The sequence below is a fragment of the Melospiza georgiana genome, chromosome 1 (genome assembly GCF_028018845.1).
Source record: "Melospiza georgiana isolate bMelGeo1 chromosome 1, bMelGeo1.pri, whole genome shotgun sequence".
Lineage (NCBI taxonomy): Eukaryota > Metazoa > Chordata > Aves > Passeriformes > Passerellidae > Melospiza > Melospiza georgiana.
In genome coordinates, this window is record NC_080430.1 from 80,556,933 (window position 1) to 80,580,455 (window position 23,523).

Consider the following 23,523-nt stretch of genomic DNA (forward strand, 5'->3'; position numbering starts at 1 on the left):
GAGGCACAAGCAAATGGTGTGACCACAACTCCAGTCCTCTTCACAAGCCTTGTAATGAAATGCAAAGCAACCAAACAATGCAGTCCTGTGCAGTTCATCTCATTGTCTAATGGCTAATGCTGGCCCCGTTTAAGAAAGGACTGAACATTCCAAGCCTATCAATATGTGAATAACGTCATAACTACAGAATATCACCTTCATTATGCGACAAATACACCTGTCCCAGTAACATCTGCTTGCCTTTTTATAATTTCTACCCAAACTCAGTCAAATTTATGGGGAAAAATGTCAAGACACTCATTTCCCAAGAGACAATCTCAGACTGGTACAAATCCAAACATATTGGAGAGGGGCAAGGAGGAGGAAATTTCTGTTGGGGTAAGTTAACCATCAGGAACATCCACAGTGTTTTTGCCATTAGCACTAAGGACTAACACAGACAGAAGATGAGATCCCCAAGCTCACCACATGTTAGAGCTGAACAGCAATCCATCCCACCTCATCACTCCTGGGGTGCTGGATTCCTATGGCAGGCTGCCGACCACAAGGAGGCAAGTTAGAGGTTTCACGTAAATTTTCTAGGCCACTGCAATGTCTTCTGTTTTACACACACAGTCCTTCCTCACCCATCTACTATGGAATATCATCAATTACCTTAAATTACAGACTACAGTAATAGGGAGGAAAATTTTGTAAAATTTTTTAATTTCTTGATTTTTGCTGACCTTCATACTGAAAAAGGTGGAGGATTAAAATTTTTTTCCATAGGACAAAGACAGTCAATACCATAAAGGTTAAAGTAGTTGGGTAATAGAAGAAAATATCTAATCTTATTTTTGGGGTTATTTTTTTTTATTATTTTGGTGGAGGTTTTGGTTTGTTGGTTTGGGGGGTTTTCTTGGAACTGTTCTTTTGTTTTTAAAGGCAGAAGAGTTAGGAACAACAACCTCTGGAATGCTTATGTGTTTTTCTCAGTAATTGTAGTAATTTGATAGTGTGCTAATATGCTGAATCTTTGGAATTATTGACTTTATTGAGGTTGAGAGATTCAATTGCTTGCATTCTTGACAGATCAAGAGAAGAGTAAAATAATAAGAATACATTCTTTAGAAGAGGCTAGGAAGAGGTGAGGATCATATCTATGTTTCTTAGAACTTTTCAAGGTCAAGCTTTTCTAGAAATAAAGAATTGGGAAAATCCAACAACAAGCCAACAAAAAGCCCTCATGAAATGAGTAGTAAGAGTGGTTGGCACTGAGGAAGAGACACTGGTTTTCAGGCAACACCAGAATAGGGGATAAGCTATCCAGACTGCATGCTATATTATTTATCCCAAATGTTTGGATTGCTTTTTCTTTTGTTCATTAGTCTCTTTGCAGACTAACTATGAGCAATCTAAGTTTAAAAAAAAGAAAAAGAAAATAAAAATAAACTGAAGTGAGTTTACAAACTTTTGAAATTGCACTGTGACAGATCTGCTGTTTATTTCATTTTTTATGTCTTTTCAGTTTATTGCCAGCTTCTTCTGTGAATTTGACAGTGCAATATTTTGTGACAGTTAAAGCTTTACTTCATGTAAATGGACTTTGATTCCAGGCATTCCAAAGAAATTTAATACAGTTCTGTCTCACACTGATAAAGAAAGACGATAGACATACATAACCAGCAGCATTTTTTGACAGCTTTCTGCCAAGTCACGCTATGTAGCTTCAGCTGAGAAATGAAAAATAATTTTGTTTAACATTATCCTATGGGGTCTAATGAATGTTCATTGAATTTCAGTCCTGAACTTCCAATCCTGTATACTGTATATTGAGTCATGGAAAGCTCGCACCATTCTGTCATGCATCACTTGTTAATGACCTTCTTTGACCTTCATAAAGAGACTGAACAAAGGAAATGAGTATCCATTGTTGTTTGACACAAAAAGGTAGTATTTAGCATGAATAGCCCCATTCCTAACCTTCATGTTCCATGAAAAAGCTAGTATGCATTTCATGAGTTCATTATAAAAGGATATTATTTCAAGATAGATGATTTACAAATTGTTCTATGTCTATCTCTTTGTACTGTTATATTCAGGAGGTTGCAAGAAGAGAAGGAATGTAGCACCAATTGTTCATATTAGGCTACAGCAGAAAAGTTAATGGGAAAAGCTGAAAGAAAGGGACAGGGGACCCAGTGCTCACCCAGGCTCTTCACGGTGGTACTTGATGGGAGGAAGAGTGTAAGTGGGACAAAAGAGCATCAGAATGAATATAAGAAAAACTTTTTTCAACCTGAGTACAGTCAAGAAATGGAGCAGGTTGCACAGAGAGGCTGAACAGCCGCCATACTCGGAAGTTTTCAAGGTATACAGAATAAACCCCTGAGCCACCTGGTCTAATATCATCCCCTTATCATGTTTTGAGCAGGAAGTTGAACTAGAGGGCTCCCACAGCCCCTTGCAACCTGAATTATTATTTTATCCTATGATTTTTTGGTACTGAGTACCCAACAGCTGTAAAAAAGAGAAGGATTTGGTAAAGTAGTAGGAAAAAGGAAAAATTATTGCTAGATGGGAAAAGAGGCAAGAAAACCCTTGTTGCAATAGCTTTCTCCACTTGTTCCCTACTGCAGCTATAGAAGGGGGCTGGTACATCCAAAATTAGGAACAGGAAAGATGTCTACAAAATCTTCACATCAGCCCTGGAAGGAGTGACGGGACTGGAGTGGGGAGTCTACCAAAGTAGTAATTTACATAATTATGTCCAAGGAAAGCCATATATGTTAAGGGTAATCTAGAACAATTAGTTCCTTATGCTGTGTTTTGTTTTTGTGACTCTTATAATGGAATTGTATTTCTCTTGACAGAAGTCAGTACACACACTCTTTTATATTTAAATCTTGTACAACCATAAACCAGAGTCATGTCACATATGGAAGATACATCCTGCCCTGGAAAGATGGACATAATTGGGGTGTGCTGAAAAGACATGTTTGTGCTATCTATATTCAGGGCTTCTCCTGAGTTTTCATGTCACTTCCACACTAGGTTGCAGGAGATTTTTTGTGCTGTTTACACTGGTTTATGCAGAGAAAGACAACTCCCTTGGTATGTCTGGAACTTCTTTGATGAGAAGCCTGAAAGTGGAAAATGGCTTCACACTTCAGGAGGGAGGGATGGAAAGGAAACCTGTCACACTAACATAACATATATTTGAAAAAGTCTTCTTTCTTTTTTATTCTGTTCATTACTCTCCAAAGATTAAAGACAGAGTTCCATTCATAAGACTTAATATATTTTTTACCTACATATTCAAAAGAGAAGCAAAACTACTAACTCTTCAGAAGTTCACAGCTAGATCATATTGATAGGGACACTGGAGGAAATGGAGAAGCAACTATTAGCTTCACTTTGAAATAGGAAAAAAGATCTATAAGATTTCAGTATCAAGGATATTAGTAAATATCTATGAAGATATGTGTAAATATTAAAATACTTTCTGATTTCAGGAAAATGATGGAGTTGAATGTGCAACCATGGACAATAACATTTTTATCTTATACAACTTTGTTTCTCTTTTAGTGGCAAAGCATTACTATAACACTGGTTGAGAAAGTGCAGATGGTTGCTGTAATCCTAGGATCTCTGTTCTTAGTAGCAAGTGTGACTTGGCTTCTATGGTCAGCCTTCAGCCCTTATGCAGTATGGCAAAGAAAGGACATCCTTTTTCAAATCTGCTATGGAATGTATGGTTTTATGGATCTAGTATGCATAGGTAAGCTCAAATCTTTAAACAGCACAGACTGTGGTTTAAGACTGTGACTATTTCTATTTTTCTAATTGGTCACTAATTGATCAGTTCTTTGCAGATTTATTCTCAGCTGATACCTTTGGCAAATGCTGCTTTTTACAGTGTTGCAAATATTGCAGAGAGAAAAGAATCAAAGAAGCTTTACTCTCAGATTCATCAGTGGATTCACGAAATCTTAGTGGTGAGAACAGGATCAGTTTAAATTTCTTGATAAAATGACTAGCAAAGATCAGGGAGTTAGATGAAAATATGAAAGACATTATTAAAATAATTAATAAAGTTACACACTGTCATCTTCTGATGCCAGTTTGAATTAGATTGTACCATCATGAAGCACAGAAGAAGCCCTTGAAGATGTCATCAAACTGCACACCCAAAATTAGGTTGCACAGATTTATATAGGTCACTGTGCTAGAAATGGAGGAGAACAAAGAAGGCAGGCATGAGTTCTTTGCACATCATAAACAATAATGAAACACTCAGTGCTAACTATAGTAACTTGCTTTACTATTAAAAAGCCCCAAGTAATTTAGCTGAAATCTTGTAAAAGAAAATCCATTTTACTGCAACACTGTATTAACCACTTTTGAAATTTCTGAAAATACACTGGAACCAGGAATATTTAAATAGAAATCCCTTTTAGTATTTGGTAAAACAACCTGATTTGATTGTTAGAATATTTTTTATTATTTGGAGAGAAAATTTACATTAAATATTACATAATTATATAATTTAGAGAAATAAATTTACATAATTAGTAATAATTATTTACATCAAACCACATTCACAGAATTTTAATTGCAAGAAAATCCAGAAGTCAAATGCCATCTGATGTTTGCATTGACATTTCTGAGAGATAAATGTTACCTGAATCTTATATATGGGAATTAGAACAGTGCTGAATTCTGCTTTGTAAGGGACAAAGAAGCAGAGTGATTCCTAATATCAAGGGTTTTGCTTCAACTGTAAAGCCACATCATCTTTTATTTAAACCATTCCATTACTGTAAAAGTATTTATATTTCAGCTACATCAGCAGTTCCATTCATTTTGTAATTTTTGTTAAAGAAGCCTGCTCTGGAATATTTTGTAACATAGGCTTTCTTCTGTGAACCCAAATCTCAGACAGAAAAGTGAGCAGAATCTCATAGTTTGGACAAGTGCTCATCTTTTAAATTAATAAAAGAACTCAGCTACGTGTCCTCTTAGATGCTGATTTCTGAACATCACTTTTTCCAGCTTTATACTCAACACTGAGGGCTTTGCTTTTGTTTAAAAATACCCCAAAGGAAGATAAAATGTGCTTCAGGCATTCCAAGCATTTCATTTATATGGAGTTCTGATTTGTTTGGCTTTTTTCTCCCCAATTAAAAAAAAGAAAAAACCAACTTTGGAATGCATCAGCTAGTTGAAATAACCAGTTACTTCAAATTATTTTCTTTTTTCCCATTTGTTTTACTGTTAAAACACCTAAACCAGATTAAACTCCAAATTAGCCAAGAATGGCTGTTGGTAATCAGAAATATGACTGTATTTATCCATAGAAGTAAATATTTGGCAGGTGACTTTCCATAGATTGTGCATCCTTTAGCTGCCTTTCAAGCCAGCTAGGCTGAAGCCACTGCTGAAGTGGAAGCTGCTGAACAAACGTGTACCTCACATGGAGCTTCTGCAGGAGCAAAGCAAACACACAGATAAACTGACTTGCCTTTCATTTAATAAATGCATATTTTATAGAACTATCACAAATAATACATGAAAATTTAAATGTAAAAGTGACTACAATTAAATATGTTTGGAGACTATATTGTAGATACAAAATTCACTGCACATATGACTTAGGAATTTACTGTATCTGGAAATTCAGAAAGCTGTATAAAGGAGGTTTTGTAATTGAGGAATTTTGGTAATCCAGATTCATTCAGACCCACTTAATCTGCATATAATTTCAAGTAATTTGCATTCTGTTAGCTTGTAAGATCAGGACTTCTTGTAACTCTTAAAAGTATTCATTAATATAGTCAACCTTATTAATTTCATCTTATTCTTTCATGATGAAGTGAGGGGTTTAGATTGATAATTTTAATTTACAATTTTCAAATAAAATTCTCTAATAGATATATGTAAGCATTACTTATAACTTATTTTTAAAACCCAAAATACTTTCCATTATGCTGATGATTTCCCTAGGCATTAACTTATTTTACCATTATTATGAATCATCTCATATCATCAAACTTGTAAGGCTTCCAACCAGCTACAGGTCTCACTTAGGATCTCCTCTCCTTTCATTTGTGTTTAGTCATCCATGGCATTGTCTTAGTTTTGAACAGGATTTACAGTGAGCGAGTATCTCTCCTCCCATTGTAACCTCTTTATTTCAATGAAAAATTTATGCAGACCTACAGGTTTTCCTGTGCACCACGTATTTCAAGATAATGCTTGAGGTACTGATGGTATGACCAAGATTTATTCCACCTGCTTTCAGTTATGCCTCTCTACACTTTTGCAGAAACAATACAAATACTTTTTGGTTGTTTGTGAAATGTAATGTAGATATCTTCACACAAAAAGTGTGAAGCATTTCTTGAAATTTTTTGCTATAATTTTAAAAGGAGTTTGCCAAAAGGTACTGACATATTTTTATCACATATTTGAAAATGTGCACATAACAATTAATTTACTCAGTTATTGACTTTTATATCACATGTAGCTCACCAGTCACTTACTTAGTAAGTAAATTACACCTAACATGTATTTTACTTCTTTGTTTTTACATTTCAACAAAAGAAACACCCTGTAGATTATAGATCATGAGAATAATATATTCTGTTCATTCTAGTGTTCATGCTTTTTTGGTATCCACTGTTCTCTTTCTTCTAGTCTGAATTTTCCCAGAGTTATTCCTGACAAATAGGATTGTTTTTATTTATCAGTGTTGGTTTTAACCCTACAAGCCATTACCTTGTACCTTTCTGCATCAGAGCTGAGCATAAAGCTCTTCTCTTTGAAATTTGCTAGTGGTTAAGTTTTCCTAAAGCAAACCTTGAACACTCTGATCAAGCAGAACTACAGCCTGTGAAACCCAGAGCTATTCCAGTGATAGTGCTAGGACCAGACCATCCATGTAGGAATTACCAGAGGGAATGAGTTAATGAAAGGAATGAATAATGTAAATCCCTTATCTACTCACTGAAGGACAGTGTATCAAGCCTTTGCCATTCTACTTTCCAAACCTAGCAATTATTTTGCATAACAGAAAAATAGTAGAATTTTATATTTTTTTTACTGGAAAGCAGTTATAACTACTGGTCATAAGTGGTTCTAACATGAACAAAACCTCTCACAAATAATAACAGCTGACTTGCAATCCCAGAACAACAGTGCTGCTCCTTTTCCAGCAGTGAAAAGTAGTTGTTACATTGCACTAGACACATGACAGGTGCCAGTAGTACTCTGGCAAGGGAGGATGAGATGGGAGGCAGTGCGAGGTGTGAATTGCCCTCTGAAAGCCTCTTTCTTCTCTGCTAAGGAATTTGATGCCTTGCACATTCCTGTAACTCCTTAGTTGTAAAAAGGAACAGGCTGAAATTACTTACAATGAACACATCTAGCTGCACTTTATGTGTCTTTACTCAGAAAGTCTTTTTTTCTCCCACACTGGATCTAATTCTAAATAGTTTATAAATAATTATATTTTTTACTATTACTATTTTTAGCATGGATATGTTTCATTTTAATACTCTGAGCAATTTATTGTGGTTTTTTTTTAAATATCTGTGGGCCCTAGAATAGTTTTAAGACATGACATTTTGTCCAGAGGTAAAGTCTGTTTCTGAAAATGATCTTTTATCCCTGGATAAAATCTTGTGATATTACTGGGAGGACCATTCCTAAATGTTTATATGAAAGCTTAGTATGATAAATAAGATAAAGTTGTAACCTAATACCACCAAATATGAATAAGACAAGTTGACTGCTTGTAAAGACATTCAGTAGTAAAAAGTTTCAAGTATCTTGTGAGTCAGGATAAGAAAACCTTTGAAGACAGTGAAAGAATAGAATAGTACTTGGCAAAAATATAAAAAAAGAAAATAAAATTAAGATTCTTCATAATCCTATTAGCTGGATCCCACTGCTAATAGGGATAATAATAATAATTTTATCTTTTAGAGATAAAACCTAAAGGTAAAGTCTTCTTAGGACCATAGGACATTTAGATGGGTCCATCATCCAAAAACCCTGTTCCTTGTAGATATTAATTGGACAGAACATCTGAACAGCTAACAGTAGTGAATTGTAGTACTTCTTGGGATCGTCTGAGTCAAACCAATATTTTTCCCCTACAAGTGTTCAGCTGTGTCCTCTGTGCTTTTGAAATCATGGTGTTTGGAACAAATTTGTATTCTTCAGGGATTTGTTCTTAATTTCTCTCTCATAGCTACCTTCATTGCTGTGAAATCCTTAAGGGAAAGGCAATTATTTGCCATTTCCTTACAGCTCGACTTCAGTAACTAACTAGTTGCATTTTGAGCATCAGAACTCCTCTGGACCTGGAAAATTTCTAGCATTTAAAACTTACCTGCAGTTCCTCTTGTTTGTGGTCTTGGAACTGTTGGTGCCAAGAACTTCACACTCCCCCCCCACCCCCCACCATCCCAGTTCTTCTGCCTCATCTAGGTAGGTATTTTTCAATCTATAGCTCTATCAAGAAGGGAGCTAAAACTTTTTATGAGAGGAATTATGAAAGTGCTGCTTTTCTCCTTCAGCACTGCCAAACCCTTGCCAATGTTTAAAAACTTTGAAAACATAATTTCATTAAATCCTGAAAGCCCCAATGCAGTAAAAAAGGGCTCCCTGAAAGAAGTCATCCTACAACTTTTTCTGTTGTAATTTTGAAAAGATATTTTGACTGTTTAAATGTACTTCATGTATCTCAATGATCCTTTCTCAAATACTTTGTTCTCTGTTCTGAAATATGTTGTTCAGGTTCTAGTGAAGTGCAGACATGTATCTTTACCTTGGAGTAAATAGGTTCTTTTAACTTTGCTTCATCGCAGACTTGAGAGAAGTTGGACCAAATAATGCTGTGTTCCAGGAACAGGTTGAGGAAGATTATTCTCATCTCCTTTATCAACTTCATAGGAATTCCAAAAGAACACAAAAGGATTAATCTTTGTCACAGCAGTAAAACCATCACTAACTTGGTTTGTAGATTCTGTACAGGATCCAATGCATTTATTATTTTTGTACAATCAAGCCAGTCTTGAAGGTACATTTATGTATCAACTAAATTATTATGATAAATTTTAAAGACAGGTTACTTTATCTATGTCTGAGAAGATAAAGATAGAAATCTTGCAATCAAGAAAAAATTCCACTAAAATGCTTTGCTGTTACAAAATACATTTAGAATATTTACTATTTAATTAAGTTTTTTGGTGCTACTTTTGCTGTATTGGAAGCTTCAATGAATTCTAGGCAACTTGAAAGCCGTACAGAGATGCTGCTTTCACTATCATGTCCTTCTGAAAGAAATCTTTGTGTTTCTCCATCTTTCAGTGCAATGATCTTTAAAAATATGTTAGAGTAGGCGTTGCTTACTGCAAATCATTGCATTTTAATGTGAGGTTTGCTGTTCATGTAAATAATTTTACCACCCTTTCAGCTTGTGTCATCTTTCTGTGAGCATCTCCTTTCTGGTATCACTTAATTGTGCTAAAGGACCTCAGACACTTAAATCACAGTTTTCTTGTGTAGAAACAGGTGATATACAATCTCTTGGGATAAAGCACACCACAGGTCCATATTACAGATGTGGCCATGGATAGGAAAATTTTAGGCAAGGAGTACACTGGAAAAAAGACTTATAAATGTTTTTGGCTAGGCAGATTGCTTTCTTCCCAAAGCAGGGAGCCAGAGAAAACAGGTGGTGTTGCTCAGTCAGAACTGTGTAAGTGTCCTCAAGCAGGCTGGCTGAGGACAAAACTAGTAGGAAGGCAGAAGCTCCATGTGTCTCCCCAGTAGATCCATATTTGAAATGCTCACATATAAAGAGTGTGAGTAAAAACATATACATACATACAAAAAGTTTGAAGCTTAATGTATTTAAATAAGTTGCTTGAGTGCATACAATAGGCATAAATATTAGCTACATGGAAATTCATAGGCAGATTGGTCTCCTGAGGACTCCAGAAATTTTGTATTTTCCTTGAAGGACCTTTTAAAGGATTTTTGGGTCTCAAGAAAAAGATAATTTACAACTTTTTCCTACTGAATACTGAAGAGAAAGAAGAAAGTGTATCATCCTTACCACGCTCATTGTAGTTAATAATAACATTTAATTTCTTCTTGTTCTAAAGAACAAGACAGGAAAGTAATTATATTTACAGCTGTTTCATAAATCTTATGTGCTCCTAAGTTGAACTGGGAATTTGAAAGCAGTTAAATTTTTCAGTATCTGTACTGAATTCTACAAAACACTCTTAAACAAATTTAGGACTGTCCTGTTCATTGCAGAAGGTCTAACCTACTTAAAGGTCTACTTAAAGGAGTACCAATCTCAGTAAATAAATAGTACTTACCATGAACAGGGGCAGCACTAGCATAAGCAGTCAATATCCAAATCTGCCCGTTTTGCATTGGTTTACTTAAATCTGAATAATTTATTTAGTTAGGCATGCTCAGATTATTCCAGTATTGGTTGTGTTGAGCTTTCATTCAGAACAACTTATTTCCTTTGCACGTTCCTGCCTCCCAAACAAATGAATAACCAGTTAAATTGCATATATACAGTTTGTTTGAATTATTAATGTTATGAGTAATTTAATTGCATCTGGAAATTGCCAGTGTCATTAAAATGTGTTAAATCTCTATTTGCTCTCAAAATGGTATCCACTGACATTTTGTATAAAGTCTCTTTTTTCCCTCTTACTTTCAGGACTGATAGTCCACGAAGGTGCATCTGTTTACCGGGTGTTTAAGCGCTGGAGAGCTGTGAATCTGCACTGGGATGTGTTAAATTATGATAAAGCCACAGACATAGAAGAGAGCAATCGAGGAGAATCCTCAGCAGGGAGGACATTGTGGCTGCCACTGACTGCATTTAGAAACAGAAGTTTAGTTCATCCAACACAGTTAACCTCACCGAGATTTCAGTGTGGCTATGTGTTGTTACAGCTGTTCAACCGCATGAGACCTCAGGAGGATTCAGCAGAGGATAATTGCTCTGGGGAAGTAGTGATGAGAGTGACCTCAGTGTAAAGATTGTGCTCACTGTGCTACACAGATAAGGATAATGTGCCCTGGTGTTACAGGACTGTGGAATGTAGTTATGATGAATGGTGAAACCATTAACACTTGAAAAAATATATACACTTCTTTTTTTTAAATTTAATGTTTTTTATATGATCAGATAAAACACAAATACATTTTTCTGGGGGAAAAAGTCTCTTGCTTTTTATATAGTCTGATTTATTGAATCTTTTCTCAATTTGTACCTGAGGTGTATGTAACATAGCTTAACTCTTAGGTCTTTGAATGATGAGGAAACTCATTTTTAAGTAAAAAGATATATTTAAATGTATTTTCTTAAACTCTGGCTTTAATCCACTACTGTTATTTTTTTCCACTTTCATGAGGATTAAACTGGACAACATTCTTCCAAAAAGAATGTTGACACAAGTAAAATATTTTTCCTTTTCTGTCTTTATTTTGCTGTTGTTTGTAGCTCATTTCAGATGTGTGAAAGTAAGTAAAGGATATATTGTCCTTTGCATTTAAGCAGGAAGCCCAGGGAGTATTCTACAAAACCTAAAAGAAGATGGGAATTCTTTTCTTTTAGCTCTCCCAGATGTCCATGCAAGCTATCAGACACAAGTATGACACAGACAGGGGTAGAGTCTTGTACTGCCTCTCAATTCTCTTAAGATCTGCAGAGGGCTGGTGCTGTGCCTGTGCACAGAAGTGGCATTGCCTTCTCAGCAGCACTGCTGGAATTAGCAATGTGTGAATCTTTAGTACTATTCTAATGATAGGTCATTGATGTCCCTTTAAAAAAAAAAGAAAAAAAAGAGAAGAAATGTGCATTGTAATTTCTGATAGAATCTGGAGTATAAATAATACAGAACCTTAATTTTGCCAGAGAACAAATCATCATATTAAAAATGAGTCAATATTATGATAGATCAATGCTGTGAAGTTTGCTTCTCTTGTTTCTGTTTCATGGCAAAAATTCTAATAGAATTTAATCAAATAGTAATGGAATGGAAATAATTTTCAACCTAATAATAAGCTTGTTGAAGATTGAGATAGAAAAGTAAGACTGAAATTACTCTGAGAACACTAGCTTACTCAAAACAGTTTTGTAGAATCATAGAATATAGTGATTTGGAAGGGACCCATAGAAGCATCAAGTCCAACTCCTGGCCCTACACAGGACACTCCAAGAGTCACACCATGGGCCTGAGAGTGTTGTCCAAACACTTCTTGAACTCTGTCAGGCTGGTGCTGTGACCACTGCCCTGGGGAGCCTGTTCCACTGCTCAGTTCACCTCTGGTGAAAGACCTTTTCCCAACACTCAGTCCAAACCTCTCCTGACTCAGCTTCAGGCTATTCCTTGAATCCTGTCACTGGTCACGAGAGTGAAGCGGTACCCGTCTGTTGTGGTTTCACCCCAGCCAGGCAGCCACTCACTCAATTGCCCACTGATGGGACATGGGAGAGAATCAGAAGCGTAAAAGCCAGAAAACTCATGGGTTGAGATAAAGACAGTTTACAAGGGAAAGCAAAAGCCACACACATAAACAAATTTAAACAGGGAATTCAGTCACCATTTCCCATGGGCAGGCAGGTTCAGCCATCTCCAGGAGAGCTAGGCCTCATCATCCGTAGCAGTTAACTGGAATGACAAAAGTCATCACTCCAAACATCTCTCCCTTTTGTCCATCTTCCCCCTGCTTTATATACTGCGCATGATGTCACATGGTCTGGAATATCCCTTTGGGCAATTTGGGTCACCTGTCCTGGCTGTGTCTCCTCCCAGACTCCCAACAACTTCACCCTCCTCAACAGAAGGGCAGTACAGAAATCAGAAGGAGCCTTGGCTCTGTGTGAGCCCTGCTCAGCCATAACAAAATCTCTGTCAACATCTACTCCCAACTCTGTGCTCAGCATAAGTCTAAAACAGTCTGTACCAGTCACTGTGAAAACATTTAATTCTACTCCAGCTAAACCCAACACATTCCACCCCTTATTCCATAGCATTTACATGATCCCAGGTGTCCCACTATTCAATACAATTGCAGTAACCACCACCTTAACCAACACGCTGCCCATCTGCTTCCCCTCATGAGGATGTTGAAGCCACCAGTGAGATCTCCCCTCAATCTCTTCTCCAGGCTGAGCAGAGCAAATGAGCTCAGTTGCTCTTCATACAGCTTTTCCTTCAGATCCTTCACCATCCTTGTAGCCCTCCTTTGGGCCTCCCTTGGATGCTCTTTAATAGCATAATGTCTTTCTTATATTGTGGCACCCAAAATTGCACACAGTGCTCAAGGTGAGGCCGCCCCAGTGCAGAGCAGAGCAGGACAATCCCCTCCTTTGCCCAGCTGGTGATGCTGTGCCTGATGCATCCCAGGACAGGGTAACCCTCCTGGCTGCCAGGGCACTGCTGACTCATGTTCAGCTTGCCACTGACCAGGACACCCATGACCCTTTCTGCAGCGCTGCTTTCCAGCACCTCATTCCTTTGGCCTATACCCACACCCAGGGTTGCCCCATCTAAAGTGCAGAATCCAGCACTTGATCATGTTGAACTTCACATGTTAGTGATTGACCATCTCTCTAATTTGTCGAGGTTGCTCTGCAGGGTCTCCCTGCCCCCAAGGGGGTCAACATCTCCTCCCAATTTAGTGCCACCAGCAAACATATTTAGTGTTCCTTTGAGTACTGTGTCCAAGCCATGAATGAAGATGCTGAAGAGAACTGGGTCAGGGAAGGAATTTGGGTTGACCTTTTGTGGCTGTCACATCCCCTCCCAGTTCTCTATCACCCTTCTCAATAAAAGAGAGGGAATATAGCATGAAAAATCTTGTGGGTCAAGACAAAGACAAGGCATCACTAACCAGCTACCCCTCCTCTTCCCAGGCTCAGCTTCAACCCTTCACTCCCAACTCTTCCACCTGCTCTCCAGTGGGCAGCACAGGGGGATGAGGAATAGGGGTCTGCAGTCAGTCTATAATAGTTCCTGTCTTCTGCTCCTTTCTCCTCCTCACACTTCTCTGCTCCAGCCTTGGGCTTCTCCAAGCATTTCAGTCTTTCTGTATAAACCTGCCCCAGCGTGGGTTTTCCATGGGCTACAGTTCCTTTGAGACGTGTCTGCCAAGGGCTACAGGGAGGATGTCAGCTGCACCATGGTCTCTCCAGAGTTTACAGGGAAGTACCTGCTCCACCAGGACATCTCCAGGGTCACAGGGCTAACTCTGCTTGGGACAGACTGTGTTTGGCATGGAGCAATCCCAGCCTCTCCTCACAAAGCTCATCTCTGCAGCTCCCATCCCCACCTGCCCCCTGGGCACCTGGACGTAGTACAGAGATAAACAATTTTCTGTTTCAAAATAAGTTTATCCAGTGGCTGAAAATTTTTACTTTGTGCAGGAAATGGAGTGCTGAGGCTGGAAAATTCCCTCTCATGAATCAACAAGATGGCGCTGAAATCAGTGCATGCCTTCCTTTTATAAGAGGCTTACGTGCCACCACCAGACACAGGAGGTCTCTGTGACTACACTTGGAAGGGAAATAGAAATAATTTAAGCACTGGTGCTTAAAAGCTCCTTGTATACTCATAAACATTTATCTAATGAACTCTACACAGGGCCCAGCATTCTGTGTTACAGTCTCACAAGCTCAAAGTTATATTTAGTAAATTACAGATGTCTTACTGCTCTCTAACCAATTCATGTGAAAAGCAGTACATAAGCCATGAACAACAAAATGCTATCTCTAAAAACCCAACTTATCTCCTGCCTGGCAAATTACCAGCATACAACAGGCACTCTCCTTGAGAAACTATGAGAATTCACTTCTAGGTTATCTTCAAAAAGTTTCCCAAAGGAGAAATCTGGGGAGAAATAAAAGATGAAACTATAACTTGGGAAACCTGCTGTGTCACTGGGAAATACTTGCTCTTAATTACTGCTTAAATAAAGGCTGCTTTCCCAGAAGGACCACAGCTTCTTTTGACCAAATTGAGATCACAGTATCTCAAAAAGCACTTGCAATACCAGTATGCTGTGATCAATGTACTTATGTTTCACACCTTTTAGGTACTTGTGATCTCTGGGATTTAAAGAATATTTAAGTGGTTGTTTACAGGATCCTAAAAACAAAATTAAGAACTATATGAAAACATTTTATTGTATAGAAATCTTTTTATTCCCATCCAAATGGGTAAGGTGCTGCGGGAAAACAAAACTCACTAGAAAGAAAATCAACAGATGTAATTTAAGAGAGACAAGATTTCTGTGCATAAATATTTGAGAGACGCCTAGGTCTAGAACACTTAACAACCTCTGAGTGAAAAAATGGCCCAACTAAGAGAAATGAAAATTGTTTGTAAGAGAAATGTTTATGGCAAATATCACAAAAGCTTTTTTAATAGTAGGAGAACTTAACATTAATTTATATGGCACAATAATTTTGCATATGACTGCATTTATGTATTTCCATATGTAGAAAACAGGATCAGGAAATAATAAACTGCATCAGGATCAGTATAGACAGGATGCAGTTAAAAAATAATGGAATTGTGTTGTCTTGCAAAATATTTTCAGTAGTAAGAGTGCCTAGTGCAGGATATGAACATTTTTTCATTGACCTTGTATTTGGATTAGTGCAGTACTTGCATTGCTGTAATCACCTACATGCCAGAGGATGAATTAAAATGAGAACAGGTGCATAGAAAGGATATTAGGATGAGAAAGGAGCAGGGACTCTGTTCCAGTCACTATGGGGACAGGAGGAGGGGTGTGTGCAGAATTAGAAGAACCCGGCTTGTTCTGCTTAACAAAAGTCGAGAGCGAATGTTATTGTTCTCAGTTAATACATTGCTGAATAAAATTTATTTTAGGCAAAGGACAATCCTAAGACAGCAGAAGAACTCAAGGGCACAAATAGATCAGAAATAAATTTAGCTAGAAGTTCAAGGTGGTTTTAAAATATTCATGGAGTGAATTACAGACAACAATTCAAGCTGGAAGGACCCATGGGAGGACATCTAATCCAAGCTGCAGAGTCAGCTTTGAGGTCAGAGCAGGTTGCTCAGGGCTTTAAGCCATCAGGTCTCAAAAATCTTTAAGGATGGAAATTTTACGTCCTCTAAGGGCAACTAGCTCCAGCTCTTGACTATTCCCAGAGTAGTATTTCCTTCTATCCCACATTTTCTCCTGTTACAGCTTACACCCACTGTCTCTCATTCTCCCATAAAGCCCCACTGGGAAGTGGGTGGCTCTGCTTGCTAACCCCTTGCTAGGTCCTGGCTGGCTGCTGTTGGGCCTCCCCTGAAGCCATCCCTCCTCAAGGCTGAATAAGGCCTGATTCCTCCCCACGCAGGGCAATCCAGCTTCTGCTGGATTTGTTCAGTTGCTTCATGTCTTTCCTGTACTGGCCTCTGCAAAGAATTAGAAGATGAAAGGACTTGTTGGTGAAGACAAAGGCAAAGAAGGCATTAGGGACATTGGTCTTCTCTGTGTCCACTGCCACAGACTCACTCTCTCCACTGAGCAGTGAGCACACAGCTCCTTCTTTGGCCTTCTACTGCTCACACAGAGGATGAAGATCTCTGTCTTGCCCTTGATGTCCCTTCCATTTCCAGCTGAGCTTGGCTTTCCTAAGTCCTCTTCTGTAGCCTCTCTGCCTCCTTTTTGTGGCCATTTACCAGAATTCTCTCATGAGTTCTTGGCTTAGCCAAGCGAGGCTGCTGACACACCTGCTTGTTTTCCCAGGTATCAGGATGAACCATGTGGTCGATATAGTCCTGGCAGTTCCCCTCAACTCTTTAACCCTTCAGAGCTCCTTTTGTGTGATCTCAGCTGCCTACATCCTGGACAAGATGCTCACCAGGTGCCCCACATTTGGGCTCTGCCATTCTCCTCCATCTCTCCCCTCAGGATCTTCATCTCCTCTCTTTCACACTCACCATAGCTAAGGCTGCCATGGGTCAGCACCTCCCCTGCTGGTGTCTCCTTGAAAGGGACAGCAGATCTATCAGTGTGATCCCGTGGGATGGCCCAACCAGGCCCTGTATCAAGAAGTTGTCTCTGACACCATCCAGAAACATACTCCTGCATGTGTCCTGACATGCCGCCCCTCCAGCAGTGACAGGGAGGTTCATGGCCCCAAGGAACACGAGGCTTTGCCCTCCCCAGACTCCCTCTAAAGGTTTAAGTCCCCTCCCTCAGTCTGACTCCATGGTGGTTCCCCCATGCTGCTGCCCTTCCTTCCCTTCACTTGGTTCTGACTCACATGTTCTCACCAGACCCTCAGCTGGCCCACAGGAGAATTCCACATATCTCACCTCTCCTCTAAGCCTTGGGCATCCCTCCTTCTTATCCTCCCTGCCTGACTTTCCTCCTTGTCTTTCTTGAATGTGCCACAGTGAATTACTGGAAGAGCCTCCAAGAAAAACAGTGACAAAAATTCCAGCCTGAATCAGAGGGGTTTTGATGACTTTATGAAAAGTAATTGACATGTCATTATTAGTGGTGGCAGAAGACTGGGATTTGTACCTTTCTGTCCTGGTTCTGACCAGGACAGGGCTAATTTTGCATACTGGGAGAGGCTTGGCCGGGACCCGGAGGTTATTCTGTACCACCCCAGCTTCCTCTCTCTTCCAGGAAGGAGTTCTATTCCTCCTGGTCAAGTAAGCATCATGGAGGGAGATGTCTGGTCCATTGTTGGGAAGGGGTTGTTTGTGAATAATTTATTTTCTTGTACCCTCTGTCTTTAGTATTGCAGCTGTTACTGTTTGTTTCTTATCTCATTGCTGTTAACAGTAAATTGTTGTGATCTCAACCCATGATCTTCACCTATTTTGCCTCCAATTCTCCTCTCCAGAGCAGTGCATGGTTTGGAGAGTCCCAGTGAGGGCAGTAAACAGGGGAGAACCATTCCTAATCCACAACACCTTCCCCCCTCTGTGTTCATTTTTATGGACACAAAATGCATACATGTCCTCTCCTGAATAATTTAATGTCTTGACCAAACAATTAACCTTTTTTCTAACTAATCTAGTTAAGTGAGAGACATTTAATGGACACCAGAAAAATCACCATTTACTTAAACCCTAGGACCAGATATAATATAGGGTTAGGTCTTGCCTGCAGTTCCAGACAGAGGAAAAACACTGGAAATCAGACCATGTCAAACCTGCATTTCAGTCACCATCCTCTTTGGATACTAAAACCACAGTGAGAGAGAATCAAGGTGTTGCACAAGCTAAAGGTTTTCACCACCACCTCTGGGAAGTCACATTTTTTCCATGTTCTTTGCATTAATCACCACTGACAGTAAAACAACTGAACTATAGGCAGCATAAGGGCAACATTTGAGTTTCTCTTTTGGCACACAGTAGAAATAGCAAGAATTGTGCAGGGAACAGCCCTCACATTCATATGACTTTGAAAGCAAGGAAGAATCAGATTCTGCTCACTTAAGAATAGAAATGTTGGCTCTTAAACTGAAGATCACTATCCCAAAACTGTAGTGGTGAAACACAGCAAGGCTCTCAAGGAAAAGCTATTTCCAGTCACTACTGTATACATAAGGTTTAAAAATGTTTAAAGTAGAAAAACCCAAACAACCCAGCCCATTACAAATAGATTACTATTAGAGGCATATAATTTTAGGAGTCAAACAGAGCACCTCTCCCTAGACTGGAAAGACTCAATAATTCTTTTGAATATCAATAAGAAAACTGATAGAAACAAAAAAAAAAAATGCTTCATAAAGAGTTTCTTGACAACAGAAAGCTAATATGATGGAGCTCTGCAAAATAGTTTCTCAAATAGACAGCAAACAGATCCTCATATCTTTCCTTTAGAATTATATTTAAAAATCAATTTATTGTTGAAACATATAATGTAATATTTAAAGCAAAACTTTCTACCTATTCTCCTCTTGCAGTTGGGCATCACCAGTATTAACCTACTCTGGTGTGTAAATCAAATTCAGTAATTCAAACAGCACTGCAAAGATATAGGCAGGCCATTTACTGAGCTCTGCCAGTGTGATTATACTCCACACAAAGCCACAGTGGTTTGACAGGAATTTTTTTACTCCATTCATAAGGTACCATGGAACCCATCATGAATGCAAAGCAATTCCTGCTGGTGGCTCCTCAGGAATTAATTTGCAACTTGGACTCCACTGCAACAGAAACTTGGAGGAAAGGGTATATTTGATTTTGTTGTTGACTTTTCATGCTAGTTGCTTTATAATATTTGATGTTGCTTTTTAACTACAGAATGTCTTAGTTAATTGCATTTCTCTTCTGTGAATGACACACCAATGGACTGATTACCAGTACCGAAATCTAACTCCAGTCTGTGTACAGCAGAGTACAGGACAATACAAGGGGATGCTACCACACTGCAAAGCATAGTTCTCCCTCTGAAAACTTTACCAGTGTTTTCAAACGATGATTTCTACTGGATTGAATTTAAAAATAATTTATTATCTGTCAGATCTGCAAATATGTAAATTATGTACCAAGGAATATGGACATTTTCTAATTATTGAAAAATATGAATTGTTAGCAGGTTTTGTGAAAAGAAATGAAGACATTCTTTAAAACATTTCATCTTTCTTGTTTGCCATAGGTAAAAAAAAATAAATTAGTAAGCCTCACAACACTTTCAAAAAACCCTAATGAGTTATCAATTCCTAGAAATACCTCTTGTATAAGAGGACATAAATCAGTGTTCAGGACTGAATTGAGTACCTTAAAGAGGACACGAAAAATACATTTAAAAACCAGTAATGCTTGGATTTTATGTTTCAAAATTAGAAACGAAGTTTTGGTTCTTTACACATTCAGAAATTTGTCAGGTGGGTATTAATATTCTCCCTAGATTTAAGGAGAGATATTTATAACACACTGTAGAGTGCAACCACAGTCTCTGTTAAAGGTGATGCCCACATCAAAAGCAGTCACATGGCAAAAAAATAAAAAGGAAACACTAGGAAACAGGCCCCTGAGAAGCATAACACCTTTCAAAGATCACCTGCAGATAACAGGAAAAAAGGAATCATTAGCATAATTTCCTCCTGCTGTGGCCAGTCAGCTCTCCTGCAGGTTTGTAGAAACCCATGAACATCCTCCTGCTTAATGAACTCCCTCCTGACAGACCAAAGCTGTCCTTTCCCCTGGAGCCTCCTCATGTACAAACTCCAGCTGAATCTGACCCTGACATGTCACTATTTGCTCCCTTACTTTAGAAGCAGTGGGCTCGAGGGCCTGTCCTCTGAACAACAGAAGACCCCTCAGCTGGCCAAAAATTCGTAAAAGCCTCATAAATGACATTTTCAGCAGGAAGCAGCTGGCTGGAGCCAGCCACAGAACTTGTTTTAACACCAGACCAAGCAAATTGTACTGACCTAGATCGATGTTTGCAAATCTGTCCAAATGCCAGAATTTGGGATCAGTCATAGGCAGAGACCAGAAATGGCACCAAAGTCACCAGAGGAGGAAGAGTTAGGGTGAATGAAAGGGACTTGGACAATGGTGGCATAGTAAAGCCTAAAAGGCTTTCTTCAGTGACCACTGCTCCTTCCTAGCCTGAAACATCACTTTGTCTTACACATGAAGCTGGAAAAGGAACAGCCAAACTTCTGAAAGAAAAAATTATATTGACCAATTTATCCAAAGGTCCTGTTTCTCAGGCCTGATCAGCACTAATTCTTGAGGAAAGAGTACTTCTCCCCTGTTATGACCTGCCACCAGAAGGTGAGAGTAACCCAAGATCTTGTTAAGGGATCCCTTGGGACAGATTAGTGTGATGTGACACTGAGCACTCAGTGTTTATAAATAAATAAATAAATATTTCATATATATATATATATATATATATATGGTTTTTTTAGAACAGTTTGGTTCCAATGGAAAACAGGTATTTAGCCCTTTTGGTTACCATTACAGTTTTACCATCAGGCACAAACATAGAAATTCCTCTGTGTAGGTGCACAGACACACTTGGATTTGTTTTTCTACTGTTTTGCAACTGGTCAAAACAAATAGTAGCTTGAGTCTGGTTCAGGGACAGAAACTTAGTGCCAGATGCATTTCTCCTGTCCAGAAGTGTCTGTGAATAAAACTCTTCCATGTCTCTAATAAAGAAGGCAATTCAATCCAGAAAAGGCACAAATAATTTCAGTATAATATGTTTTGTGCCCCTGATCTACTGGACAATGACATCTATCATCCAGGCACAGACTGGCTCCAGCTGGGTTATGTGATTTGTTAGACTTTGCTATCTCTTGTTCCAGGCAGATTCAGCTTGTATTCATGGACTTCAGAATGAGTTTTTACACTTTGAAATGGAAGGTTTTCAGTACATGGGCTGACATTAGCAATACATTTCAAGCTACATTCAGTGCACACTGGGGTGGGACATTTGTTCCCACTGAACACATCTGGGCTATTACTCACTCCCAGACATTAGGGTAATTTATCCACATCCCACTGATGACAGCTTGGCATTTGTCCATGAAACAAGAGTATCTGAGAGGCCTGTTCAATATTTATCCTCACATCAAGTGTTTATCACCTTCATAGGGTATTAATTTGGGTATTACATATTTAATAAACCCCACATTTACTCCAGCTGAAAAAGGGTACTTCATTTTGTTTATCAATTAAAACACTTCTTAAAAATTGAAAACACTGTCTCTATAAGTACCGGCCCCTAATGACCTATCCACCATTTCCACTCATTCATAAGGATAAATTAGTTTTCCTGTTCTCTTCTCAAATTCTCATGCTTTCTGCAACTGTTTCTAGGCTGGCACTGAAGCAAAGCCCTGGACATGTCATGCCTCACACCCTGAAAGGTGTATTCTCCACATGACAGGACAGCCCTAAACTCACCATTTAGGCCAAACTAGCATTCAGCTCTGCTCTGTCACCCTTCCAGTGGAAATGGTAGGGGTCAGTCTCTTCCCAAGCACCCCCTGGATGGGTTAAATGCTGTGGTTGGGGAGCCGTGTGTCACCATTTGCCTGCTTCCCCAGCTGACATGACTCAGCTCCTGCCACACAACCTCAAGAGCTGAGACACATCATGCTCTCCTGTTTTGGTGTGCTGTAATGTCCCATTTTGGCCTTCCAGGTCATCCCCCCAGGTGTGCCTATACCTCTCTCCCTTCCCCCTTGCCCCCGTGCTGAGTGAGTCCTGTCAATCAGGCTTAACATTCCAGCAAGGCGTCGTGTGGTTGGTCAAGTTCAAAGGATGCCCCTATGTCCAGAGGTCATTGGGCTGTCTGGGTGTCATCTTCCCCTGAGACCCTGCCCCTCTCACCTGGTTGGTGGCTCACCTGTACCTCCCCTCCCCCTGTCCCTGAGCTTAAAAAGGTGATCAGACCATGCGGCCGAGATTCTGTTGGAGCAGTTGCTCACGTTCAGACCTCTGTAACCATGGAATAAACCTCTGGACATTAAACCCTCCAGCAGAATCCATCTCCTTTTCTCTTCACCATCGCCTGAAGCTATTCCTCCTGAGGTAAACGGGGTCCTAACAAGCCTGGACTTGTTCAGTGCCCAGCTGCAACCCCCAGCAAGCCAAGGTATCTCTGGGGTGATACACCGCAGTTGCTGCCTTTGGCCCAGCAGCGAGGGTCAGGCACTATCTGACTGGTAATATTGGGAGGCTTTTTCCAATACTCTACAAAAACCATCCAAGGCCAGCAGCTGTCCCCTCCTGTGCACTGAAAACACAACCACTGCACAGTTCAGCTGACTGGCCTCATTCTTTCACCACATCTCTCTGTTCTGCATTTACCTTCTCATCACCACACCTTGCCCATCGTGCCCCAGGCATGGCCAAACGTAGTGGCCCCACTAGAAGGGAAAAGGGAAGTTACTTGTGACCAGATTTACTGGAGACAGGAGCTGCACTCTCCTTTGCCCAGGCCCCTTGCCTCGTGCTGTCCCTCAGCCACAGCAGCAGCAGCAGTGGGAGCCGGGGTGGCTGCAGGGCTGCATGCTCTCTCTGCTGCTCTCTGTGAGCCCAAAGCCAGCCCCGTGTCCCCTCAGGAGAGGCACTGCAGGCAAAGCCCAGTGCTCTGCGTGCTGCTGGATCTGAGCCAGCCCCTGCCACCAGCCAGGGACAGGCCTGCTCTGCAAGGAAGGACATCCTGAGCTCCTGGCAGCGGGCAGACTTTCTTACCCCATTAGTGAAGACTAAGGATGCCCAAATATTCCCTCACCCCCTCCTTGCACAGCCAGCAAGTGACAGTGTGAATCAGCTGGCTGAAGAAATCACAGATAAAGGCCAAAGGCTCTTCAGTTGAGTTGGTAAATGGCCAAGTAGCGCAGAAAAAACAAAGTTATTGATGGAAAGGGACAAAGACGGGAACTTAGGCTTTCACCCTGGCTCTAGTGAGGATTTTTCAGTCACTTTGCTCCTCTGTGCCTGGATTCCCCTCACACTTTATGTAGTTAGATTAGAATTTAGA

General features: G+C 39.7%; 1 protein-coding gene across 1 annotated transcript in view; it reads left to right on the top strand.

The window, feature by feature from the left end:
- The window catches only part of MARCHF11 (membrane associated ring-CH-type finger 11), a 32,460-nt gene extending 20,531 nt beyond the window's left edge, over positions 1 to 11,929 (top strand). Inside the window, exons 3-4 of the mRNA XM_058030266.1 lie at positions 3,568 to 3,760; positions 10,736 to 11,929. Coding sequence (XP_057886249.1) covers positions 3,568 to 3,760; positions 10,736 to 11,058 — 516 coding nt within the window. The 3' untranslated portion in view covers positions 11,059 to 11,929. The remainder of the gene's footprint in view (positions 1 to 3,567; positions 3,761 to 10,735) is intronic.
- The last annotated feature ends 11,594 nt before the right edge of the window (positions 11,930 to 23,523 follow it).